The 27,714-nt window shown below is 49.8% G+C and overlaps 1 protein-coding gene across 2 annotated transcripts in view; it reads left to right on the top strand.

The window, feature by feature from the left end:
- Positions 1-27,714, top strand: part of ADCY3 (adenylate cyclase 3) — a 94,146-nt gene that overhangs the window by 11,271 nt on the left and 55,161 nt on the right. For both annotated transcript variants that reach the window (XM_008173896.4, XM_008173894.4), the window contains exon 2: positions 11,694-11,843. In XM_008173896.4, coding sequence (XP_008172118.3) covers positions 11,694-11,843 — 150 coding nt within the window. The remainder of the gene's footprint in view (positions 1-11,693; positions 11,844-27,714) is intronic.

The following is a 27,714-nucleotide window of genomic DNA, read 5'->3' on the forward strand; positions in this document are numbered from 1 at the left end:
CCACTGAATCCCGCTGCTGTTCTTTCTCATTCTCCCCACCTCCCTTCCAGATGTTCTTAAGAGAACCTTATTGGGGTGTGGGGGGATTAATGAAGAGCCACAGAGCCTTCTGCCTCTTGGTCCCAGGTGTGAGTCCAGCCCAAGTCAGTGGTGAGTGACAGAAATGACCATTTGGTGGTCTGTAACCGGTTCCTAGTGGACAAGAACCAGATTCGAAGGAAGGACAGCCACTCGCTTTAAACTTTGTTCTTCCGTTCCTCTTTGGCATGATCAAGAGGATGGAGGATTAGAAATGCCGCTCTTCTTACCCAGGAGGAAAACAGATCTAGGAGATTTCCTCTGGGACGCTGGCCGTATAACAGCCCCCTTTGTTGGAGGCTGGGGGTTGTGTCTGATGAAACTTTCCATTCATTAAAAGAAGCGGGGATTTATTTATCTTTTTAGAACCCTGAATGAGGGTAGCAAATAGTCTGTGCTTTGGCTCAAACTTATTTAGACCCCTTAGTTCTGTAACAGGGAAAGGGAGCGACTCGGTCCAAACCTGCTCCCCATGCATGTCAGGCTAGGCGTATGCTGAGAAAGGCCTTCTCAAATGCAAGGGCCGCACTGGACGTTTTCCACACATGATCGTACAGGAGTCACCGCTGGGGAGGAGTCTAAAGGCCAGATCTCCAGGTGATGTAAATCATTGTAGCTCCATTGTCATGAGACAAAGCACAGAAACCCCAGAGCAGAGGCATGGTTGGCATGGGGAAAGGAGACCCTGGGGGAGGGGGGAATTCCATCTTGCTAAGGTGGCCTGAAAGGACTCCACCAGCAGCTAAGCCCAGCCTGGGCCCCTCTCTCTGCAGCGGTTCATTTCCAGGCTGAGGATCTCTGGGTTCAGATCCTGAATAATAATAAGTGCACGTGAGACGCTCCCTTGGAGGGGTGGATTTTGTGCATCTCTGGTGCTTGCAGAACACTGTGGGGGCCTTCTGAGCAGACACAGCCTCCTTAGAACAGTTAGTTGTCATGACAACGCGGGGGAGTTGTTTAAAATAGCAAGTGGCCGGCGTTTGGATGGTTGTGCCCCCGCCACCCCCAGAATTTTCTCTCTCCCTCTCCTAGGAGTCTCTGTTGAGGGGGTTTCCCTCTCGTTGGGAATCCCCCATCCCCTCCTTCCTGAGCGGTACTGGTGGGAAAACCAACTCTGTGGACCTTTCAGCGTGAGCTGCCACTTGTGTGATGTCTCACCGGCTCCAGGGCAGACTGGCTCCCTCTGAAAGGAGACGGGTGGGTCCTGTGCCCCTCTGGCTGCCTCCTCTGCACCACAGCTCTGGGAGTCAGCCTGGACCTCTTCGCTTCGCCCTTATGGTCACCGGGTCTGGACATCACTTAGCACAGTATCCCTGTCCTGGTTAGAGCTGAGGGTATGTCTACACTGCACTGTAATCCCGGGTCTGTGGGACCCACGGTTGTGGACACGGTGTTTCCAAGCCTGGGCTTGAGTGTCCACACTACACTGTAAAACCCGGGTTTACAGCGGTTGGACCCGGGGCTCAGAGCCATGCTGGTGCATCCACGCTGCACTACGCCAATGTTCCAAGCGGGGGCTGCGTCCACGCTGCAAAACAACAGGGTTTGGACCTGAGTCACAGCAGGAGTTGGGCTCAGGGGGACCTGGGTCCTGAGTGTTTGCTGCCGAGTCGGACTGATTTGTGGATGCACAGTAGAGAGATTTGGGCTCGAACCTGAGTCAGAGCAACGTTTACAATGCAGTGTAGAAGCACCCAGAGTGCTGTCAGAGCAATAATGTGCTAATAGCATCTGCATGCTTGGAAATGCCATGTGACGGCAAGAGCGGACGGGGCTTGGCGTTTGGGACTGTGATGGGGTGTGTGCACATGTATGCAGAGAGGATGGTCGGGGTGCTGCTAGTCTGGGACTTGGGAGAGCCAGGGTCAATTCCAAGTGCTTCTTGTGACCCTGGGCAAGACACTTGGCCCTTCTGTGCCTTATTCCCCATCCGGAGCATGGAAATAATGGCGCTGCCTCTCCTTGCAAGGGGGCTGGCAGGATAAATACACTAAGATTGTGAGGTGCTCAGATACTGCAGAGCATGAGACCCTGGCCTGCTCCGTGTGCTCACACCTCGCTCCAGTGCCAGCAACCATAGCTAGCATCCTGTGACCGATAGTTAAAGATCTCCCATAGCTCAGGCAGTGCCTGGGGGCTTATTTTTGGTGCTGAAGATCATGGGTTCCATCCTTGCTGGTGCTTTGGCCTGTGTCTTGGTAAGGGGTATCTATACTAAATGGGGTTGGGTAGGGCTGGGTGTTTCTGGCGCTGTGCTTTCCTCTCCTGCTCTGGGAAGATTTGGGAGCAGTTCCCTGATGCCAGGGGGATCATGGACACTCCTGGGTTTGCCAAGGAGCAACCATTTGTTGTTCTCCCCTGGCAGAAGGGGGGAATTAGACTTTGTCTCTGGGCCCCAGCTAAGGATGGAACTGGCCTACCTGTCCAGAGGGGAAGCCTGAGAAACTGCCCCCAGCTTCGAGGAGAAGGGACACTGCTTGCTTTAAACACCCTGTTTTCCCCACCCTGACCTCTCTTCATGTTAGCCCCTTATTGCCTGGGTGGGGGAGGGGGGGGCTGGCAGGAGCCCTTGCTGCTGAGTCTTGGGTTTTGTGACCTGGTCCTTTCCCTCTCCAGCCTGGAAGGGACTCTTGGTGTTTCCTCTTCCAGAAGGGAGAGAGACCAGCTGTGTGGGGTGGGGGGAGAAACCCAGCACTGGAGAGGCTGCTACGGGGAGAGTATGGTGGAATAGGGGAAGGGAGCATGTGTAAAATCTGCTGTCCTGACTAATTGGCCACTTGTGCTTGAATCTCTGGGGCTACTTAGTAAAGCTAAAGACGCCTACGAATACTCAGCATTTTTACAGGGCTTGACAAACACCAACTCCTTAATCCTCACAGCGGCCCTGGAAAGGAGACAAGTAACTTATCCCCTGGTATGGGTGGGGAAACTGAGGCATGGAGAGGTCAAGTGACTTGGCCAAGGTCCTGGGGAGCCCATGGCAGAGTTGGGGTAAGGACTTGGGTGCTCATAGCCCTGAGCTCAGACCATTACTGGCCTGACTGTACAACTCCATGTTCTGAGTGGCTGCCTCGATGCTGTCACAACTGTACACCCGCTCCCATGGGTGAGGAGCTGAGACCTAATCACCACCACACACACGGTTTCCCTGTGCCCCAGGGACCACAGCACACACAATATCCCTACGCCCAAAGGGACAAGGTAGTGGACAAAGATTAGGGCAGGCTGCAAAGTGAAAGGGGTAGAGGGTCAGCTTTTGTGGGGGAGCTGAAGGAGAAGATAATTTTTAAATGTCTCCTTCCTCTTAATGGGCCAGGGTCCCTAGTCCACAGAAGTTGGTGGCTCTTTGCACCACCTTTGACTCCATGTTAGAGCAGGAGCTGTTCAGTAATCCCAGGTTAGTGTTTATAATAGAACATGAGTGGCTGTCGGGCAAGCGGGGTATCTAAAGCAATGTTTAAAAATGAATAAGAGGAATAAGAACGTAACACAAGAACAGCCAGACTGGGTCAGACCAACGGTCCTTCTAGCCCAGTATCCTGTCTTCCGACAGTGGCCAATGCCAGGTGCCCCAGAGGGAATGAACGGGACAGGCAATTATTGAGTGATCCATCCCCTGATGTCCACTCCTAGCGTCTGGCAGCTAGAGGCTTAGGACGCCCAGGTCATGGGGTTTGTCCCTGACCAGCTTGGCTAATAGTCATTGATGGACCTGCCCTCCATGAACTTATCTAGTTCTTTTTTGAACCCTGTTATAGTTTTGGCCTTCACAACATCTCACAGGTTGACTATGCATTTTGTGAAGAAATAAAACTTCCTTTTGTTTGTTTTAAACCTGCTGCCTATTACTTTCCTTGGGTGACCCCTGGTTCTCATGTGAAGGGTTAAATAACACTTCCTTATTCACTTTCTCCACACCAGTCCTGATTTTATAGACCTCTCTCATATCCCCTGCCTTGGTCGCCTCTTTTCCAAGCTGAACAGTTCCAGTCTTTTTAAACTCTCCTCATATGGAAGCTGTTCCATACCCCTAATGATTTTTGTTGACCTTCTCTGCACTTTTCCCACTTCTAATATAAATATATTTTTGAGATGGGGCCACCAGAGCTGCATGCAGTATTCAAGGTGTGGGTGTACTGTGGATTTATATAGTGGCATTATGATATTTTCTGTTTTATTATCTTTCTGTACCTTATTATTACCTTTCCTAATGGTTCCTAACATTCTGTTAGCGTTTTTGACTGCTGCTGCACATTGAACAGATGTTGTCAGAGAACTATCCACAATGACTCAAAGATCTCTTTCTTGAGTGGTGACAGCTAATTTAGATCCATCATTTTGTATGTATATTTGAGATTATGTTTTCCAGTGTGAATAGGTTCAAACTTTTAGAGATGAGGCATTTCTAGCCTTCCCACTGCTATTTCACTTATGCTCTTGGTAGGAACTATTTGTCAGAGTGGAAGGAAACATTGCATCATCCCACCAAAAGAGTGTGTTTTTGTTTTTGTGGATTTTTTTATTATTCAAGTGCAGCTCTGCTCTGAAAAGTAACTCTGCAAAGATGCTGCTACGGCCCTCAGGTGACCGGATGTCCCAGTATTATCGGGACCATTCTAATATCAGGGGCTTTGTATTATATAGGCAACTCTATCCCCTTCCTTCTCCTCCAAAAAAAGTGTCCCCGTTTTTCACACTTGCTATCTGGTCACCCTATGTGGCACTCAGTGTTTATTGCATGTCAGTGACTCCAGAGCAAATAGGATCTCTTTAAAAGTAAGACAGTTTTATTCCCAAACAAGAAGTTCTCCCAACTCCCCTGGGATCTGAGTGTCAAGCTGGGTTCTTTACTTCTCCTGCACCATCACCTACCAAGTTAAATTATGCCCTTGTGTTTTGCCTAGGTGAGGATAAAAAGTGTTGTGTTAGAACTTATAAGCAATCACATTTGAAGAGTCTAGACATGGAACTCTGACTTAGCATCTTCTCTGTGCTAGGCATGTGCTAGTTAGATGTGTTAAGTAACATCACCCCTAGTCTAGACAAAGCCTCAGTGACTCCCGGTGTCTTCAAATGAAGCCCTCAGTGATCTCTGTGCCTGCCATGTGTTTGAACAAGTGTAACTGATTGGAACTTAGTAAGCAATTCTGTGGCTGCACCAGAAGGAACAGAGGCCAGTTCACTCCTAGAGCTGGGCTGTCTCTGCAGGGTTAATGGAGACAAGAAAGCAGTAAAAACTTACCTGGGTCACCCAAGACTGACGGATACAAGTGGGAAGCAAGATCTGGGGAGTGAGAAGGGGCTATTTTTACATACTCTTCGGAGCGGAACTGCACTTCAGAGTTAATGATCCCTGCTCTGATTGCAATGAGCCATGCCAGGGTGTGCGTTAATAGGCGGTTGGCCTTTGGCCTCTGGGCTGGCTACACACCCGAGGTGTGCAGCAATAAATAACAGAGAGAGCAAGAGATTGAGGTGAGGGAGGAGGAGGGATGTTTTGAAATCTGTTCGAAGCCTCTCTGCGGCAAAGAGGCAGCACCAGAAGGCGGGTGCTGCTAAGAAGATGTGGAGGATCACAGAGGAGGCTGGTGCTGAATGAATGGATGGGGTATTAGGTGTGAGGCTGGGGGCTAGGCTCTCAAGAAGCACAGCACAGGAGGGACAGCCTGACGGATAGGGGGCAGTGGTGGTTTTGTGCCGCCAAGATTTTGGGCTGCTGTGGGGCTGGGAGGGTGCACGTCAGAGCATCTCTTGGCTGCCTTTGGGTTGTTGTGCAGCTCAAGGTAGCTGGAGCAGAACATTGTGCCTCTTCCACCTCCCATTCCATTATACCCAGGCTGTGAGGTGGGGCAGCATAGGGCCCAACGCAGCAGTCCCTGCACTGGGGGAATTCCACTGCTCTGCCCCCATATGGCTCCTGCATGCTGCCAGGAGCTCCATAAGGGATCAGTATCTGGACCTTGCTTCATGAGGTTGTCCAAAGAAAGTCCACAGAGGGCCTTAAAAACAAGGAGCCGGCTCCTGAAATGAACAGGGACCCAGTGGATTTGTTTGAGGGTGGGAAAGGAAATCTGCAAAGCTGCGCTCTAGGAGCTGCTGTAGAGAGTTTGGCATGACTTCTGCTCTCCCTCCTCCCCCCTGATCCAGCATGACGGCTGCATTTTGCAAGTGTGGGTGGATTTCTCTTTGAAGCAGCAAAGTGCTGGAGCCTTCACCTCTTCCCAAGGGTCTGACCTGCTGGAGAGGGCTGGGCTTTCACGACACTGTGTTCCATGCAGAGGCAAAGCTCAGTGCATTTCAGAAGGGGGCCTGGCACATCACTGAATAATACTGGAAGATGCAGTGAAGCTAGCAAGGATGAATGAGGAGGGTTAGCCAGTCCCCATGGCTCAAGGTGTCATCTGATTGACAGTGAGGGTCATGTAGGAATTCCCCCTTATCCCTCTGGGACAGTGTTGCAGGAAGGGGTGGTCCGACATTAGCGGCTGATGGGGACAGGCAACTGGACTAAATGGACCATTGTTTTATGCACTGTGCTAATTCCTATGGCTTGACAGTAATTGCAAGGAATGTGCTAGGCAGCAGTGCGGGTCCCCGTTGGGGGGCTAATCATAGAATCATAGAATATCAGGGTTGGAAGGGACCTCAGAAGGTCATCTAGTCCAACCCCCTGCTCAAAGCAGGACCAATCCCCAACTAAATCATCCCAGCCAGGGCTTTGTCAAGCCTGACCTTAAAAACCACTAAGGAAGGAGATTCCACCACCTCCCTAGGTAACCCATTCCAGTACTTCACCACCCTCCTAGTGAAATAGTGTTTCCTAATATCCAACCTAAACCTCCCCCACTGCAACTTGAGACCATTACTCCTTGTTCTTTCCCAGGCATGGGGCTCCCATAGACATGTCTGTCATCTAGAATGCTTAACCAAGGATGCTCTTGGAGTTGAAGCCCAGGGCTGGAACTTGGGAGATCTAAGCTTAAATCCCACAAGTCACTTCCTCTCTCTGCATGTGCTTCCCCAACTGTAACACAGAGATGATTCCATGGTGAGGGATAGCTCAGTGGTTTGAGCATTGGCCTGCTAAACCCAGGGTTGTGAGTTCAATCCTTGAGGGGGCCACTTAGGGATCTGGGGCAAAATCAGTACTTGGTCCTGCTAGTGAAGGCAGGGAGCTGGACTTGATGACCTTTCAGGGTCCCTTCCAGCTCTATGAGATAGGTATATTTCCATATATTATTCCCCCACCCCATGGAGGGGCTGAGGGATTACATCCTTAGCGTTTGTATGGGGCTGTGAGATCCTGTGAAGGGAGGTGCTTGAGGGGTGGATAGGATTATTATTGGTCACCAGGATCGAGGAAAACAAGCCAGCTGTGGGGTTGTAGGACCCTCACCAGTGGTTTTTGCTATTTGAGAACTTACAGTTCATTTGCACTCATCATACTTTATGTTCTCTGTTGGCTCGACCAGTTCTATAGAAGTGAGTATAATCTGAATTTGTGCCTGGAGTTGTTTGTATCTGGACCTAGTGTAAATGGGTGGAACGCCTTTCCGTGGAGTTGTGTCAGCGTAGACCTGGCCCCCCTAGCCTCTGTGTTCAGCGTAGCAAAGTGTGTAGCTTGGGGCAGAACTGCTCAAGAAGTTCCTTTCCCCCGGGGCCTTCCCGGGAGATTATAGACCTGACGACTTTTTCCAAAACAGCTAAGCAAGTTTTAATGAAGAGAAGTTAGAATGTGTCTCCCTAGGGGTGACCGAAAGGGCTGTAAGGCCAGCACAGAAAACAGAGAGTGCGCCGGCTTGGCATGTTACAGAAGTGGCTTTCTCGTGTCTGTGCTCGTTAATGGGCTGCTGCCTGGGAACAAGTAATGGCCAAGGTGACTAGTGGTTGAGACACATTATAGTAGCGGTCTGACTTTTTTCCAAAGGGCTCAGCATTTCTGAAAATCAGGCCCCTTGAAGGTGTCTTGAGTTCGGCACCCAAAATTACTGCTCCCTGTCTGAGAGAGAGGCCAATATATGTAGATGGTAACTCGGCTCCTTGGCTGAGTGAATAACCACATCCTGGCCCAAATGCAGTGAGGCTGAAGCCTGTTACAGGGAAGGGGGATGCAGACCGTGTGTGTGTGCGTGAGACGTGCTCTGCTCCCAGTGGCAGGCTAGGAAGTGTAGGGGTTGAGGAGGCCAGAGAGGAAGGGCCGGGCCATTGATGGTGAAGAAGGAAACAGCAGGATTTGTACATGATGGGAGGGCGGATGAGAGAAGTAGACGACTGACAGATGTTAAGACCAGAAGGGACCAGTGTGATCTCCTGAGTAACGCAGTCCAGCCATTTGAGGCCCTGCACAGCAGGGAGGAGCAACTTGGAAAGGACACTCAGGGCCGCCCAGAGGATTCAGGGGGTCTGGGGCAAAGCAATTTCAGGGGGCCCCTTCCATAAAAAAAAAGTTGCAATACTATAGTAACGTGTATTTGGAAATGTAAAAAATAACCAGTGAAGTACATTCAAAAATTAATTTTTAATAATTTGAAAATACACAAAATACATTATTTAAAAACATTAAATGCTTTAATGGTATATATACATTTGCAATTACATAATGGGCTGTCGCTGGGTGATGGTTGGTGCCAATGGGCTGTCGCTGCCTGGGGGTGGCGCTGCTGTTGCCCAGGTCTGGGTGGGGAGCTGGGCTCTGGGTCGGGGGGTGCCCGGCTCGGAGCTAGGGGTCAGGGCTGTGGGGGGATGGGCTCAGGGGGGTGCCCGGCTCAGAGGGGCTGGGGGTCAGGGCTGTGGGGGGATGGGCTCAGGGGGGTGCCTGGATCAGAGGGGATAGGCTTGGAGCTGGGGGTCAGGGCTGTGGGGAGGATGGAGTCAGGGGGTGTCCAGCTCAGAGGGCTGGGCTCGGAGCTGGGGGTCAGGGCTGTGGGGGGATGGGCTCAGGGGGGTGCCCGGCTCAGAGGGGCTGGGCTCGGAGCTAGGGGTCAGGGCTGTGGGGGGATGGGCTCAGGGGGGTGCCCGGCTCAGAGGGGCTGGGCTCGGAGCTAGGGGTCAGGGCTGTGGGGAGGATGGAGTCAGGGGGTGTCCGGCTCAGAGGGCTGGGCTTGGAGCTGGGGGTCAGGGCTGTGGGGAGGATGGGATCAGGGGGTGTCCGGCTCAGAGGGCTGGGCTCGGAGTTGAGGGTCAGGGCTGTGGGGAGGATGGAGTCAGGGGGTGTCCAGCTCAGAGGGCTGGGCTTGGAGCTGGGGGTCAGGGCTGTGGGGGGATAGGGTCAGGGGGGTGCCCGGCTCAGAGGGGCTGGGCTCGGAGCTAGGGGTCAGGGCTGTGGGGGGGTTGGGGTGTCCGGCTCAGAGGGGCTTACCATGCTGCTTACCCCCGCTCTCCCGGAGCCTCAGCACGCCGCGTCCAGGAGCGGCCCTGGACAGCGCTGCAGCGGTGTGGTGGCTCCAGCGGGGCCTGAGCTCCCGCCGCTCGGCCGCAGCTCACAGCCCCGCCCCCTTACCACGCAGCTCCGAGCGGTGGGAGCTCAGGCCCCGCCCGAACCACGCTGCTGCAGCGCTGTCCAGGGCCGCTCCTAGATGCGGCACGCTGAGGCTCCGGGAGAGGGGGGAAGGTGGAGGCGGGGGGAGCTGCTGACATTCTCGTGGGGGCCCCTGTGGGGCCTGGGGCAAATTGCCCCACTTGCCCTCCCCACCCCCCCCCCGGGCGGCCCTGAGGGCACCAGAGCAAACCTGCATTTGTACAACACTTTGCACAACCGAGTCCTGGTTCGTGGCTGGAGCTCTTAGGCACTACAGGAATACAGATAATAGTACTCAGACAAAAAGTAAGAACGTAAGAGCGGCCATACTGGGTCAGACCAATGGTCCATCTAGCCCAGTGTCCTGTCTTCTGACAGTGGCCAGTGCCAAGTGCTTCAGAGGGAATGAACAGGACAGGGCAGTTATCTAGTGATCCATCCCGTGTCGTCCAGTCTCAGCTTCTGGCAATCAGAGGTTTCGGGACACCCAGAGCATGGAGTTGCATCCCTGACCATCTTGGCTAATAGCCATTGATGTACGTATGCTCCATGAAGTACCATGTCTGCCCAGAACAGAGGTTTTGCAGATTTGCTTTCAATGGCCCTCACTCCAGACTACACGACTCAGCTTGTCTACTTTGAGCAGATGCAGATGGGCTGCTGAGATTTGAACTGATGGTTCCAAGGAACCTAGGAATTTCAAACCTGATGCTTAAAAGGGTAAGCCATCCCCTTCAGTTTACACAGCACCAACAGGCCTTGCTTATGTTACTCCTAAATCATCATCATCATCTCAGGTTTTGTTTATACAGCACTGTGAATGTGCGTGACGCTTTAGAGGAGGAAAAGACACCATCCCTCCCTGAGCGAAGGCAACTAATCTAAACGAGCACATGGTATGACGAGGGGCGGGCAAGGGTGAACATAATAAAAAGATCATGTCACTGCCGCTAATGTTATTGATCATATATTTAATAGCTATTTATAGCAGCACAGCGGAGCACGTCCGTGCTGTCACTTTGAAACCTGGCTAAAGAAGTTACCATGGTTTCAGATTGACAGTGCAGTGTACCTGTCCAACAGGCTCTAAAAATATGAAGTCACACGGGAGCCTTGCTGAGCAGGGAGGGGAAATCACATCCAGTAGCATGGATGGGCTCCCCTATTCTTGCCAGAGGTTTGACTGCCACTGCCACTACATAGTACTGGAGCAAGCCTATGGAATGCCGACCCTTTGCCCGTCTCCACATGGTATAGGATCCTAATGAACTGCTTAGTGTATGTGTCTTACTTCCTTCTACCAGATGGAGCCAGAGCTGTTCAAGTGTGTGTCATAGACCCTCTACTGTTAGTGGTTACAAGCAGGTTCTCCCTTAATTCAGGGTGCAGTGCAGGAGGAGCTGAGAGCTTGTTGCACTGTGACCGTGAAGTTGTGAGTGATCATATTGTGCAGCATAGAGAGAGCCAGGAAGTCCTGGGGCATTCTGGATTTATTACAGAATTCATCTATGGAATGTTCAATGACATTGAAAGGTGTCAAATTCAAACTGATAAACAGAAATACTCTCCTACATAATGTGGATTTACACTGTGGAACTCGTGGCCACATGAAGTTGTGGAAGCCATGAACAAGATACAAAGAGGGTAACCAGAATATCCAGAGTTATAATGGTAAAGGGCAAGAAATAAGAATGTAAGGAGGGATTATAAAGCCTCATGGGTCAGGATTATTGTGGGTTAGGATGAGATGTTGTGAGGTGTTTCTTACACCTTCCTCTGAGGCAGCTGGTGCAGGCCACTGTGGGAGACAGGTCACTGAGCTAGATGGACCTTGGGTCTGATCGAGTCTGACAATTCCTATGTTCCTATAGGCCCATGTTCAGGCTAATTCAGGGGGGCGGTGGTGGTTATTCCTCTCTCCGAAACATTTCCAGCAGCCCACTGTGGGAGACATGATTCTGGGATACACAGACCACGGGGCTGTCCGTATGGCAGTTCTGGTGGCGAGTGTGGACAGCAATGTCCCTGTCTTCTCCCGCAAGCTCCCTCTTGTCTTTCCCTTCTGCACTAATGTCACACTTTCTCTCTCTCTCTGAAGATCCTGTCCAATGTCGCCATCTACCTGTGCTCCATCACGGTGGGCATCATGTCCTACTACATGGCAGATCGCAAGCACCGCAAGGCCTTCCTGGAAGCACGGCAGTCTCTCGAGGTCAAACTCAACCTGGAGGAACAAAGCCAGCAGCAGGTAAGAGCAGATCCCCGATTTGCTGCCAGATGCTTGTGTCTTCCTGCCAGAGAGCATGTCGCTGGCCTGTCATCTCGCGCGGCAGGGAGGGAGATGTAGGAAACTTACTGAGGATGGAGGAAAGCTGTTCCACTCTGGGATTGACTCTGTCAGCTCCCCAGACCCCCCCCCCCCCATCTTCTGCTGTCGCCAGTGGAAAGTGTACGCAGAGAGACCTTGTGCTAAATGATGGATCCTGACGCCAGTTAAGGGCTGTGCCTTTAGCGTGGTGACCCTCTGCTTTCGGTGCTGCAGGTCAGCTCCAGGGTGCATCAGCCGAGTTGTGAGTGGGGAACCTCGGGCTGAGAGCGTGAGCTCTTTGGTGCAGGGACCGTCCTCAGGTTCTGTGTGTGGACAGTGCCTAGCGCGGTGGGGCCACTGTGCATGAGTGGGGCTCCTGGGTGCTACTGTAAATAACAATGAGAAGAGAGGACTGAGGGGCACTGGCAGAGCTAGGATGGGGGAGGGCCAGGTCTGGATTAGTAGTGGGGCGGCTGCAGGTGAGGATCAAGGTGCGTTTGAGGAATAGTGCGCGAGGCCCAGTGCAGAAGCCAAAAGATGAGGAAACTGACCTCCTAAAGAATGGCTGCGCTGGGTAGAGGAAGTCGGTTCTCCTTCCCCCCCCACACCCCCAATCCCCAGGCTAATGTGACTGTTTTGTGGGGGTGGCTAATGGGAGCGGTGGTAACGGAACTGAGATCTAGGTCACTATCCTGGCTTTGTTCTCTACCTTCCTGTCCCGACCGCAGTGCCCATGATTTGAATGTGGCTGAGCTAGTCTCTGCCTGTGTGTCTCTGGGACCTGGCTTTCTGCTGTGTGCGACCGGTGAAGAGCCCCCCAGCTTCTTATGCAGCTTCCTTCTCTAAAGGGCAACATATCAGCTGTTTGCGTTCTAGTCCAAGGGCCGAATTCATGCAGCGAGAGCAGAGGGCAGGCAGTCAGGAGAACCTGGAGTGTGTTAGGGAGACAGTGTTGCCTACTGGGTAGAACACTGCACCGGGACTCGGAGACCTGAGGTCTGTTCCCAGTTCTGCCACTGAACTGTTGGGTGTCCTTGAGCACGTCACTGCACCCCTTTGTGCCTCAGTTTCCCCATCTCTAAAATGGGGATAATGAGACCTACTGATGAAAAGCGCTATCAAAGAGCGAGGTGGTATGTATGTATTTATTTATGGTTATTTTTAGGTCTTTTACCCACGGCACCCTGGTAGCTGCAGCAGTGCAGAGCTCCAGGGTAGACATGATTTGCACCAGAGTTTGTGCCAGTAGCTAGAATCCCAGTGTAGCCACGGCCTCATTTTGGCTGGGCTGATCATTCCATTCTGCATGACCTCTGATGAGTCACTGGGTCCCCTTCTGCCTCTCCTCCACCCAGCTGGAATATTGGATATAAACTGAGAGCAGAAAATCTCATCTCCCTGAGAACCAGATGCTGCGATAAGTGCACTCCGCTTTCCTGGGTAATTATTAATCATACACCCAAGCCATGTGATATAAACCACATGGACCTGACGTTATAAGGGTGGCTGGGAACAGCTCTGGGAAGACACAGCTGCCTGCTTGTTCCTTCACATTGCAAAACCTTTAGCCATGCAGACGGCAAATGTCAGGCGGGCATGTTTCCCAGGCCGCATGCTGAATGGGTGCACTGTCCTGTTCCCATTTCAAAGGCTCCGGCTTGCTGTTCCCGGAGGAAACAGTGGTTTGGGGAATGGGATTCAGGATGGAGCAGGAGATGCAAACTGGGGTTAAAGAGGCTCTAGATTTCCAACAGAGGCCAGCATTCAGACCAAAAGCCAGGCTCTAACTACTGGGGTTAGCAAGAAATGTTACCTGAGGGCAGGTTATCCCATATCTGCTGATTGCAGGGATTCTCGCCTCGTTCTCTGCAGCAGCTCATGCTGGCCACTGATGGAGACAGGACACTGGACTAAATGAGGGCTTAAAGACGGGAGGGTTGCAAGGAGTCGCGGGTCCAGGGGAAAAAACATAATTAAATCTGGAGCTGGGTCACGGAGGGGTGCACTTCGAGCACAGCTCTCGGGTTATGATAGACCCCTCCCGCCCACACGCTTTTTTCAGACCACTTTAAACACTGACTGGATGGGTCCTGGGTCTGATTCAGTCTAGCTGTTCCTGTGTTCAAACCCTAATACTCTCCCACTTGACACTGAGCTCAGTGGGTCCTTTCAGAGTCCCCAGTGTTTAGAATCCTGCACATCACAGAGCCGTTGGCTAGGCTAGAATAGCTCACACTTCTCCAGCGCCTTGCATCTGAGTGCATTACAAACTAAATTAAACCCTGCAGCCCTCTGGGAGGGAGGTATCATTATCCCCATCGTACAGGTGGGGAAACTGAGGCACAGATCAGGCAAGTGGCTTGCCCAAGATCATGCCACAAATCACTGGCAGAGCTCAGAAGGGGGCCTACAGGCCCGATTCTTCTTTCACTGTCAATTGGGAACGGCTCCCTAGACGTCGGTGGAGTGACACTAACATAAACAGGTGTGAGAGGTGACCGTGGGCTTGTCTCTGTGGGCTCCCAGCCCTGTGTGTGTGGTTAGAGCTGTGTCCATTCACCGAAGAGCTGTTAGCGAAGAGCTGGCATTTCACTGACAGGAACCTGGTTAAAAGCTGTGCTTCCTCTTGCCTGCCTCCAGTTATGAGCTGGGCTAATTTTAGCGTCTTATCTAGGATCTGTCGCCCTCTCTCTCTCTCCCCGTCCTGTTATCTGTCCAATGTGCTGCCAGCAATCTGCTCCCAAGAGCGACAGAGGCATGCACCCATCCAGGTCACTAGCTGGGTGACAGAACCGTGCTGGCAGCCTTCTGTTTGATCGAGGACTCTGAGCAAAGCCGTCACGTCTGTCCTAGTCCCACAGGGCGAGGGTAGGGCAGTGGGGCAGGGAGTGGTCCGCTGGCTGTACTGGCTGGATATTTTGTGGCCTGTTTCCAGGAGGAATCTCTGGATTTATTGCATGGGGGAAGCGTCTTTTGGCACAAAGTGACCATCAAACCAGAGGGATCTCTGGTTGATGTCATAAGTAGTTTTGCATCTCCCCTCCCCCCCGTCCCAGCCATCATGGTGAGGGGTGTGGCTAAGCAAAAAGGGGGTGTGGTTAAGCAAAAAGGGGGTGTGACAGGAGTGCCAGAGCTCGCCAACAATTCACCAGCTGGCATCGTGGCCCTTGTGGCCGTGACCATCCATCCCTAGGATTGAGGTGCTACAGGTGCAATCCCTGCTGATGACAGTCGTGTCTGTTCGTATGTGGCTAGGGAGACTCTCTGAGGTCCATTGGCCCAAACCAGCCTTCTTGGCTTCTGCGTCACAAAAGAAAAGGGGGGAAGACAGCAGAAATAGGCTCAAAGAATCTGCAGGAGCTGTTTTATGCCATACTCTTTTCCCTGTCTCTGCTCTGTATTTTGCTTCCTTTTTTGCCATTGGGTTCTCTCTGCCCCCCTCTCTGCTCCTTTTCTCCTGAGTGGAACACGAAGGGTCCCCAATAATGCTGGCCTTTGAATCAAACTTTTGAACCCAAGATGTCTGAGCTGCAAATTAAGTTGCATGCATTGATCTGTCTCTAACATAGAGCGTTGGTTAGTGTTTGCAGAGACCTGTTATGAGTCATTGTCCTTCCAGGGCTCTCTCAGTTCAGTTGTCCCTTTCCTTCCTTCCTTCCTTCCTTCCTTCCTTCCTTTCATCTGCGTGTCTCCTTCCCCTCCTCTCCATTTCCCTCTGGTTTCCCTCTCCATCTGTATTTCTCTTTCTCTCTTTTCATTGTCTCTCTCTGCCTTGAATGGTTCCTCACTACTTGCCTGTCAGGAGGACACCACATGTGCCCTAGAAGTGGGCTCCGTAAGGCATTAGAAAAGACCAGCACTAATGCTGGACACTCCACATACAAATACTGAAACCAGCACATACCTCAATCCGTCATCCAGCCCTGGGACTGGTATTTTATTCAGGTGAGCGTCTTGAGGTTCAAACATCAGCCATAAACTCCCTATGTACTATGGTGATGTGTGTTTGAGAAATATAGATTAGATCCTGTAAAGAAGCAGCTACTGTGTGTGTAACCGCTGCCCTCTACTGGATGGAATCAGAACTGCTCAGCTATGTGTGATAGGCCCTATACTGCCATCTGCTCTGGGTCTCTTTTGGCTCAAGTGGCAGGGGCCTGTGTTTTGGAGCAGGAATTCTGTTCCTCCTCTTGACGTTAAGTTCTCAATGGGTCATAGTGCTCAGCCTAGTGTTGTCTGTGACGTCCTGGATGCTTAAGACTTTTGTTGTGGTAGATTGGATTTCTTTTTCTTCAAAAGGGTCAGCAGCAGCCACCCTTTCCTCCGTGCCTTAGAGCTGTGTGGGACAAAGGCAGATCTCTGATAACAATGTCTTTTGTGATAGATTAAGTATGATGCAAAAAGGCAGGTCATTACTGGAACCAGCTCTGCTGTTGCTCTTAGTAATATATAGCTATTTCATGGCTTGTTTTGAAAGCATTTGAAAAAATACATGCAGGCTTCTCCAGCCCACAACAATAATAGAGCATCCAGGGTGGAAGTTTAAATGCACAGATGTCAGGGAGACCTGGAAAGGGAAGGTTCCCACAGCAACATACATTCAGCCACACTGCACATCTGTGAGAGGGTAGAGAAGTTCAGGGGATGGAATAAAGCAAACGTCAATTTAGCTTGAATATCTGGGGAAAGTGACTTAACAGGGATTACAAGAAATGGTCTGTCCCCAGGGGAGTAGAGAAAAGACCCAGGACTTGAGACGTTTTAAATCGGAATGGGACAAAACACTGGCAAATAGACTGTAAGGAAGAGTCTTGCACTGATTTGGGCAGACTAAATCAGTGGTTCTCAACCGGCTACACGTACCTTTGGGGGTACACAGAGATCTTCCAGGGGGTACATCAACTCCTCTAGATATTTGACTAGTTTTACAACAGGCTACATAAAAAGCACTAGCAAAGTTAAGTTCAAACTAAAATTTCATACAGTGACTTTTTTATACTGTTCTATATATTATACACTGAACTGTAAGTACAATATTTATATTCCAACTGATTTATTTTAGAGTTATATGGTAAAAAGGAGAAAGTCAGCAAATTGTCAGCAACAGTGTGCTGTGATACTTTTGTCTTTTTATGTCTGATTTTGTAAGCAAGTAGCTTTTAACTGAGGTAAAACTTGGGGAGGATTCAAGACTAATCAGACTCCTGAAAGGGGTACAGTAGTCTGGAAAGATTGAGAGCCACTGGGCTAAATGATCTAATAGGTTTCTTTCATTTCTAATAGGCCAAATTCTGCTCTGATTTTAAACAGGTATAAAGTAGAGAACAGAGCCACTGATTTCAATGCAGATACTCCAGATTCATACCCAATTAACTGAATTTAACCCTTGATCCTGCACCATTAAAGTAAATGGGAACTTTGCCACTGACTTCAGTTAGCGTAAGATCAAGACCTGTGTCCTGTATTCGTTGTTAAATGTACACAGTGGGCCAAATTCTTGCATGGGGATAGTTCCATCTGCCTCCATTGTAACCAAGGGCCTGATCCATATCTTTTAAAATGAATCTGAGTTTTCTATTGATTTCAATGGGTTTTGGAGCAGATCCTGAGAGCTTGGTGGGGCCCAGTATATGTGGCAGGGCTGAGTTAATGCTGGGGAACCTGTATCGTGAATGGCCTGTTTTTAAGTTGAATGCTGCAGGGTGACTGTGTGACTATTTAGTATGGGCAGCAAACCCGACCTTACTGTTACATGCTTTGCTAGCTGTCATTTGGACAGGAACAGAACTTCTCTTTCACCCCACCAGAACTGGTTGCATTTCAGTGATATAAGTGGAAGTGAATTGTGTGTCAGTTTTTGAACTGCTTTGGCATCATCAGACCGAAAGGCAATATATAAATTACACCGCTACCTCGATATAACGCGACCCGATATAACACGAATTCGGATATAACGTGGTAAAGCAGTGGTCCGGGGGGGCGGGGGGGGGCGGGGCTGCGCACGCCGGCGGATCAAAGCAAGTTCAATATAACGCGGTTTCACCTATAACGCGGTAAGATTTTTTGGCTCCCGAGGACAGCGTTCTATCGAGGTAGAGGTGTAGTATGACACTACTGCAGGTTCTGAGATGGACATGGGGAGAGAAATGAAGTAGACATCTTGGGGCGTGTCATCTGAATGAGCCCGGCCAGGGGGAGCTGGAGGGGAAGAACAGGTTAATAGATGTTAAGGCCAGAAGGGACCATTAAGATCATCTAGTCTGACCTCCTGCAGAACACTGGCTAGAGAGCATCACCCAGTGATTCCTGGCCCAAGCCCAGAACTTCTTCTTGAGCTCAAGCTTTCAAGTGATGGAGAATCCCGCAGAATAGGAATCCAGTGGTGGGAAGTCCCTGACTTTTGAAAAGTTTGCCATTGCCATATGCAGCGCTCAAGCTGAATGCTGTCCCCTAAAGCAGCCCATACCCCCACAAAGGTCTGTCATTCACCAGCTAGAGCCACTACGCTTTTCAAGAAAAAGACATTCCAAACCAGAGAGGTTTCGCTCTGTTGCTAGTGGACTGATACCTTGGTGCTCTGACTTGTCCTCTCCCCAAAACCCATTCTTTCACTGGGTGTCCTGTCTCGGTTGCATTCATTGTCTTTTGATAGAGTCCCTCCAATTAATTCATTTGCATTGCATCTGCCGTTGAATTTGGTGTCTGGGGCTCTCTGCTAACAGCGATAGGTCTTAGACTGTTGAGTAGTCTCCCAAGGGAACTATCGCCAATGGCTTTTAAAACTCGGCTGGACAAAACACTAGAAAACATAGCGTGGGGAACAATCCTGCATGAGGCTCCAGAGGATGGATGGACAGACAAACGGATGATCTTTCCATCTCTCAATTTCTAGGAGTGTGAATATTCCCAACTCACATGTTTTCAGGACCCAGGTGTGTCCCTGATTTCTGCATGTTGCTGAAGTGCTGACAATGTACTCTGTGCTATCAAGGGTGCAAAGACAAGCTCACTAGTGCCAACCCCAGATATTCAAAAATCATGAGTCAGGCCCTAAAAATCATGACATTTGTCTTTAAAAATCATGAGTTGCTTTGTTTTTTAATTATGCATTTTGGATCTTTTTCTTTGCCTTTTGGGTTTCACTTTTTCAAGAAGAACAGGGGTACTTGTGGCACCTTAGAGACTAACAAGTACTCCTGTTCTTTTTGCGGTGACAGACTAACACGGCTGCTACTCTGAAACTTTTTCAAGATTATCTCTGCAACCACAAGGGCTAGAAACTTTCTTTTCTTTTTAAATGCAAGCTGAGATTCTCATGAAATAACATGACTCCAGGAACTGGGACGTTAAGAAAACAAAACCCACTAAATATCACAGGACTGGCGATAAAATTGTAAGAGTTGGCAACACAAGAAAGTGTAATTCTACGAAGGGGCCTGAGCTGAACCTACCCAAACATGCTCTCTTAACCTTACAGTTTTTTATTTTTTTAACAGCATTTATTTGTTTGTGAATTTCCTTAGTGTTTGTTTCAAAGGCCGTATTACACCCCTGATTATTATTATTATTAATCATGTTTATTACGGTTGTGCCTAATGACCAGTGAAGATCAGGTCCCCTTTTAGGCACTGTACGAACTCAGAGCAGTTGATGATCCCTGTTGGACCTGCAGATCTTCCTGGGGAGGGAAAAGGAGGACAACAAACCACCTGGCTTCTCCCCCAAATTCCTGGAGAGTGGAGGAGGGGGACAAGGTAGCCTGCTCTCCTCACTTGATGTAAGAAGTGGTGGAGGGGGAACTAGTGGCCTTTTGGGGGTGATGGGGAGGGGGTGGGCTGGGGGACGCGCCAGGCTGTTTGGGTGCTGGTTGGGCTTGGGGTCAGCCATACATAACAGCCTATTTAACCTTCCTACTAGAGACAGCTCTGGGCTGCTTCAGGCTGCTCCAGGTCTGGGCACCTGAATTAAAAGCAGGGAGACTCTCCTTTGTGCCCAGTGGCCCCCTGCTAGGCACAGGCAGTGTGTCAGGCCAGGCAAAGGAATGTTTTAATGTTTATTTAAATTGCGGTAATACCTTGGAGCCCCAGGCACAGACCAGGGTCCCGATGCGCTCGGCGCTGTACAAACACAGAACAAAAAGACAGTCCCTGCTCTAAAGAGCTGACAATCTTTTATATGTTCGGATCCTCAGGCCTGACCCTGCACTGTTGCCTGAAAGGCAGTGTACTCTGCATTAGCACTCAAATGCAGCCACCTCTGGGGTGGGAGGGAGCAGACAACCCTTATCCAGCACAATAGTGGAGAAGGGGAACAGGCTGAGGACACAGGGGCAAACCCCATGTCTTACAAGAAATCCCTGGGAGCATTTAATGCCCCTGCAGAGCAGCCGAGACCTCAGTTTTCTCAAACCCTACTCCCCCAGTGTCCAGGCCATTGAGCTTGGCGTATCTGTGCTGGTAGGGTGCAGGGCTGAGTTGGCCCTGTCAGGATTTGGAGCTGTGGCTCCCGAGTCAGGCCGACAAGCTATCCCCTTCAGTTCTAGGAGCGGGTGGCTATCCGTGGCGGCAGCAGCCCCGGGTCAGAGGGCCTTCCACACGTGTATGCAGTTTTTTCAGGATATAAAGTGCTCTCCCGGTCAGAGTCCTACCTTCCCAGCCACCACTTTGGGCTTCCCCACTGCCCGGACGTGCCCCGTCTTGGGCCTGCTGCAGAACTTCGAAGCCTAGAGACAGGCCCAGCTCGGGTCACACCAGTCTTTGCTTGAAGCTGACAAGTTTGTGTTTAATTGCAAACCTGCCAGAGCAAGGAGGCCTTCCGTGTGGAGCCACTCCGATCTCCAACGGTGGCCAGTCTCAGCCCCTACCATTGGACAGGGAGTCGCCAGTTAGATCCCCCCAAATGATTCCTAGAGCAGATCCGTTAGAAAACCATCCAGTCCTGATTTTAAAATGGTCCATGATGGAGAATCCACCACGGCCCGTGGTAAATTGTTCCAATGGTTACTTACCCTCACTATCAAAAATGGACGCCTTATTTCCTGTCTGAATTTGTCTAGCTTCAACTCCCAGTCCTTGGATTGTGTTAGACCTTTCTCTGCTAGACTGAAGAGCCCATGATTAACTATTTGTTCTGTATGTAGCTACTCGGAGACTGTAATCAAGTCACCCCTTAACCTTCTCTTTATTGAGCTAAATAGATTGAGCTCCTTGAGTCTTTCACTCTAAGGCTGTGGTCCCCAAACTGTGGGACAGGCGCAGAGAAATATTTGGGGGAACATGGCAGGGCCCAACCCCCATGGGAGTGGGGAGCGAGCGCCACCCAGCCCAGCTCTGTCCCCAGCTCTGCTCCTGCCCTGCGCCTGGCTGCAGCTCAGCCCCCGCTCTCGGCCCCTGGCCCCACCGCGACTCTGCTCCTGGCCCCGGGGGACACGGATACATTCCGTTTCTGGTAAGGTTGGGCGCGAGAGGAAACGTTTGAGCACCACGGCTATAAGGCATGTTTTCTAATCCTTTAATCATGGCTCTTCTCTGAAAGCTCTCATATTTATAACTCCTTAAATTGTGGGCACCAGAACTAGACACAGTATTACAGCAGCCGTCACACCAGTGGCAAATACAGAGATAAAATAACCTCTCTCCTCCTACACGAGATTCTGCTGTATATGCGTCCCAGGATCACATAGCTCTTTTGGCCACAGTGTTGCATTGGGAGCTCATGATCAACTGATTATCTACCACGAGCCCTAAATCTTTTTCAGAGTCTCTGCTTCCCACGATAGAGTCCCCCCCCCATCCCGTAAGTTTGGCCTGCATCCTTTGTTCCTAGATAGACGCCTTTACTTTTAGCCATATTAAAACACACATTGTTTGCTTGCACCCAGCTTACCAAGCGATCCAGATCGCTCTGAGCTGGAGATCTGTCCTCTTCATTATTTACCATTATTTATGTTCGAGACAGACGAGACCTGTTAGATCATCGAAGGCCTTGTCCTGCAAGGTGCTGAATGCTTCTTGTGAAGTGCTGAGTGCCCTCAATGACTTCCACCAGCCTTCGTCTAGCTCCCTGGAGCCAATGCAGAATTGTTCCCCGTAGCCCTTCAGTCTAGTATGAAATGCCCTAAATGGTGGGGGTTTTGTTGTTCCCCTGGAAGGGCTGTTCCACAGACTGATTGCTGGAAAGGATTTCCTCATGAGAATTCATCCTGGATTTCCCTTTGCTCACTTTGATCCCACTTCTTAGCCATGCCCCTTTGTGTCAGTCACCCCCACCATGGAAGAGGGAGAGAGGTCGTCTGTACCCGCTGAATACCTATAGAAGGTTCTCATATCCCAGCTCATCATCTCACCAAGTGTTACAGATCTAGTTCGGTGCTAATTGATTCTGATGACTTACCATAATCAACTGGCCCCCTTCACTCTTCCTTCCCTGATCTCAAACAATCCTTATGGAAAGCAAATCTGAATCCAGCTGTTTTGACAGGCACAACCTTGTTCCTTTGTCATAGCGTTCCTGTTACTTGTGGGTGGGTAAATGAGGTCATCCAAATGTGGACTGAGTAAACATCAGATCCTACAAGCTAAGGTTCGAGATCTGGGGTGAAATGCTGGCCCTACTGGAGTCAATGGGAATTTTGTCATTTACTTTGATGGGGCCAGGATTTCACCCCTTGTGTGTGTGGTGATGGGATGGGGTGTTCCCAGGATCTGTCCCACTTGGGGAAATAAGTTAATTGAACCATAAGAGGCATTTCCATGACAGCTCTTCTCATCTTGGGGTCAAACCAACTTGATCGCTTTCTTTGACAGGGTAACAAGCCTTGTGGATGGGGGGAAGCGGTAGATGTGGTATATCTTGACTTTAGTAAGGCTTTTGATACTGTCTCGCATGACCTTCTCATAAACAAAATAGGGAAATACAACCTAGATGGAGCTACTATAAGGTGGGTGCATAATTGGTTGGAAAATTGTTCCCAGAGAGTAGTTATCAGTTGTTCACAGTCATGCTGGAAGGACATGCTGGAAGGGGTCCTGCAGGGATCGGTTCTGGGTCCGGTTCTGTTCAATATCTTCATCAATGGTTTAGATAATGGCAGAGAGTACACTTATAAAGTTTGTGGACGATACCAAGCTGGGAGGGGTTGCAAGTACTTTGGAGGATAGGATTAAAATTCTAAATGATCTGGACAAACTGGAGAAATGGTCTGAAGTAAATAGGATGAAATTCAATAAGGACAAATGCAAAGTACTCCGCTTAGGAAGGAACAATCAGTTGCACACATACAAAATGGGAAATGACTGCCTAGGAAGGAGTACTGCGGAAAGGGATATGGGCGTCATAGTGGATCACAAGCTAAATATGAGTCAGGATGTAACGCTGTTGCAAAAAAAGCAAACATCCATTCTAGGATGTATTAGCAGGAGTATTGTAAGCAAGATACGAGAAGTAATTCTTCCACTCTACTCTGCGCTGATTAGGCCTCAACTGGAGTATTGTGTCCAGTTCCGGGTGCCACATTTCAGGAAAGATGTGGACAAATTCAAAAAAGTCCAGAGAAGAGCAACAAAAATGATTAAAGGTCTACAACACATGACCTATGAGGGAAAATTGAAAAAATTGGGTTTGTTTAGTCTGGAGAAGAGAAGACTGAGAGGGGACATAACAGTTTTCAAGTACAAAAAAGGTTGTTACAAGGAGGAGGGAGAAAAATTGTTGTTGTTAACCTCTGAGGATAGGACAAGAAGCAATGGGCTTAAATTTCAGCAAGGGCAGTTTAGGTTGGACAATAGGAAAAACTTCCTAACTGTCAGGGTGGTTAAGCACTGGAATAAATTGCCTATTGTGGAAATTGTGGAATCTCCATCACTGGGGATTTTTAAGAGCAGGTAAGACAAACACTTGTCAGGGATGGTCTTAGTCCTGCCTTGAGTGCAGGGACTGGACTAGATGATCTCTCGAGGTCCCTTCCAGTTCTATGATTCTATGATTCAGAGCCACATCTTGAAGGCAGAGCTAGATGGGACAAGGCACTGGGGAATATGCTGTAGGGAGTGATGGGACAGATGGACCTGGTGACTCAGTGGATCTTTTCCAGCTGTAACTTCTAGAGATGGGCTCTGACCAGAACTCTGGATCCAAACACCTGGAGATGGGCCCAAATGTCACAGCTTGTCCTGTAGAATTGATTCTAATAATATAAATGGGCCAAAGATGTTAACATAACCCAGTCAGTGTCCAACATTAAACAGTGTTAAATGAGTTTCGAGTTTAGTATGCAGAGACCTCAGCTTGTGTAACCCACACACCTCCTGGGTGTGGTGCTCTGTCCCCTCTAGAGGCACTGAGACCACCTTAGAGATTAATGAGTCTGCTACAGCCTTAGCTAACAGCCATGGCTTTTAGCTCATGCTTCAGAGGTCCCAGGTTCGATCCCACCCGTCGACAACCGGGATCTGTCATTGTTGCACTTGCTTAATACCATGGCAAGCACCCCATTAAACATCCTTTTAACCTTCTATCAAAGAATCAAATCATCTAGAAAAGAATCAAAATGGTTAAAGCATTTGGAATATGACGTATTAAATGAGGCTTTCATTTTAACAACATCCCTTGTTCCCTTTAGCTGGAGAGATATTTTAGAAGGAACCCCCCTCTGCCCCCCCCCCCTTGTCTGATAATCTCTTGGCAGGGTCACAGATGGCAATAACTGTCCTTTTGAGGAACAGAGAAGAAGTTAGTTGAGATGGGCTGGAGCTGCTATTGTTGCAGTTGTTGTTGTTGTGTTATCCTAGGTGGAGTTTGGGATTTAGCCAGAGCCAGAAGAGGTGGCGATGTCATCTGGGTCCCTCTCTCTGGCCTGGTCTGATCAGGACATTTCTCAGGATTAGGATGCAGAAGGTCTGGGGTCCCAGGAGTTGGGGGGGGGGTGGCAACCATGATGGTGACATTCGCTCCAGTAGCCAATTTTTCTCCCTAAAGTCTCTCTCTTCAAGGACCCAGAAAGGGAGTGGTGGGCGGAATAGCCCAGCCCCTCATCACGTCATCCACCAGTTAGGCCTAGTTTTGGCACACCAGTTTTGGTTCACTGATTTCTGGTTCCAAGCTGTTCTTGTTTACCAACCATGAGCTTAACGCTGTCCTTGAGTTATACCAGGAGGCCTTTTTGTTTGGATTGATTCAGTCTGTGTGTCTCCCTTTCGCACCGATTCCCATCAACATTTGTTACCATAGGTTATTGTGACAATGTATGAACTCGCACTCACTTTTTACAGTTGAGCTCACAAGTGCAGTAAATTTGTAGGCCCAATTATCACTACGGCCTCCAGTCCTTGGTTATCTAATTAAACTGTCACATAATTGTGCTCCATGATCATGGGGATAATGAAAACTATTTCATATTTCATTGTGGAGGCACAGAAAACCTGCTGGTATGAATAGACCATAAACCACTGTAGGGATGACTGCTGGAGTCTGCAGAGAGCCTGAAACAATAGCTTGGAGATGTGCCATCTGCCTCATTCATGTCAGTGAGGTTTTTACACTGCAGTCCAGTGACAACTTAAATATCAACATTAACTGCATTACTGCTGGTTATTTTAGGCTGGACGGAAGCAAGATACTGGAGCAGAGTGTAGTGGGGAGCCAGCTGTTGGAGTAGGGAATCCATATCCTCTCCCACCCCAATTTAAAGCCAGACCTGCCCAAATGGAAGCGGCTAAGATGCCTTCCCTTCCCAGTGCCAAACCCTCAACCAGCTCCCGTGCTTCCCACTACAACCCCCAGCTCCGACGCAGATGATCGTTGTCGATACCACAACCTGCGGCACTTCGACTCTAAAGAGGCATCGGTGAAACACATTGATTTTAATATCAGTCTGTCAGTAATAGCAGGGAAGCAGGACGGCTTAGACTGGACCAAGGGGGAGGGAGTCGTGGATGAAAAGAGAATCATCCGCTCAAGCTTTGGCTCAACTGAACTTCATCGGGGTGCATGGGAAATTGATCAGTGAGTGACAGCCAGCCAGCCATCAATGTGGTGAGCTTACCGCCATTCCATAAAGGAATTGAGCACAGGCCTGAACCATGGCTGAGAGTTTCCGCTGGCATTGGCTATCCTCAGCGTCAGCTCTCTATCGCTGGGTGAGTAAGTGAGGAACGATTTCTGGTTTGTTCAGGTGATGATCTCCTGAGATTCACTGGGGAAAGCCTGGGTTTGTTATGCAGCTTGTTAGCCACCTTAGCAATGGCAAATGACTTCCATCTAGAAGGTCATCCAGTACCCACCTGTTGCTAGGTCATAGGTAGCTTAAAGGAAGAGATGCTGGAAGCAAACACTGCATGTCCCTGCCAGCGTTTTCTGATGGACAAGGAGAACGGGCATGGGGAGGAGTGGAAAGGCTGCCGCTAACACAGTGCAGTCTCACACAGTCCATGTTCAGGTACCAGGGAGGTCTGCTACAGCGCAGCAAAAGCATCAGCTACCAGCGTTAGCCAGAGTTGGCCTGGTTTAATCTGGATCTTTGGTGAACCACTAAAAAGAAACAAACAGGAGGAGGATGTAGGACTCTGGACCAGGTCCACCAAGTCCTGGCATCCAGTCTCCAGCAGTGACCAGTGCAGGATACTTCTGACAAAGCTGTAACCTTCATTGTGCAGTAGTATCTCATAGAAGGAAATTCCTTCCTGACCCACCGGGTGGTCAGCTTCTGCCTTGGAGCATGTGACCTGCTGTTCTGTTGGGACGGCAGATCTCCATGTCGGAAGGGTTCAGCCTTCTTTATATTTTATCGCCAGCAGCTCCCAGGAAACTGGAGAACTTGGAAATGGAGACCCAAAATGACAAAACACGGTTCCCATAGCAACACACTCTCTGTATCTGCAGTTGTAGCAGAGTAACCCCTATAGGCTCTGAGTGAAAACCCACTTAATTAACCAAGTTATTTACGGTTAGTGCAAATCCCCAAATTAAAATTAGAAAGATTTTTTTTTTTTTAATGTTCAAATGCTGTTGTTTACTGCCAGGAAATTTACCCAGATGGAGTAACAGAGAACTGGAACCTCAGCATAGCCTGATACTGCCTAGCACATCACCGCAGTCAGTACCACTTCCACAATTCCACTCCCCTGTAGGGTGACCAGACAGCAAGTGTGAAAAATCGGGACGGGGGTGGGGGATAATAGGAGCCTATATAAGAAAAAGACCCAGAAATCAGGACTGTCCCTATAAAATTGGGACATCTGGTCACCCTACTCCCCTGGGACCAGTAACCGTTTTTTCTTGACCAGCCGGGGATATTCTCTTCCCTTCCACTCTTCTCTCCGTGTGGTGAGGGGGGAGTAATGAGAATTGTTTGTGCTTATCAGGCCAGATTCTCAAAGAGTCAGCACCCACTGGATTGTCAATGGTGCGCAGACACCCAGCAGCTCCCATGATGATGTTTGCGGTCAGATTTTCAGAGGCCTCCTGTTCAGGTGCCTAAATGGGAGTGGAGTACTTCTGAAAATCTCACTCACCAAGCTATTATCATAGAATCATAGACTAGCAGGGTTGGAAGGGATCTCAGGAGGTCATCTAGTCCAACCCCCTGCTCAAAGCAGGACCAATCCCAACTAAATCATCCCAGCCAGGGCTTTGTCAAGCCGGGCCTTAAAAACCTCCAAGGATGGAGATTCCACCACCTTCCTAGGTAACCCATTCCAGTGCTTCACCACCCTCCTAGTGAAATAGTTTTTCCTTATATCCAACCTAGACCTCCCCCACTGCAACTTGAGACCATTGCTCCTTTTTCTGTCATCTGCCACCATTGAGAACAGCC

Source organism: Chrysemys picta, chromosome 3 (genome assembly GCF_011386835.1).
Source record: "Chrysemys picta bellii isolate R12L10 chromosome 3, ASM1138683v2, whole genome shotgun sequence".
Classification (NCBI taxonomy): domain Eukaryota; kingdom Metazoa; phylum Chordata; order Testudines; family Emydidae; genus Chrysemys; species Chrysemys picta.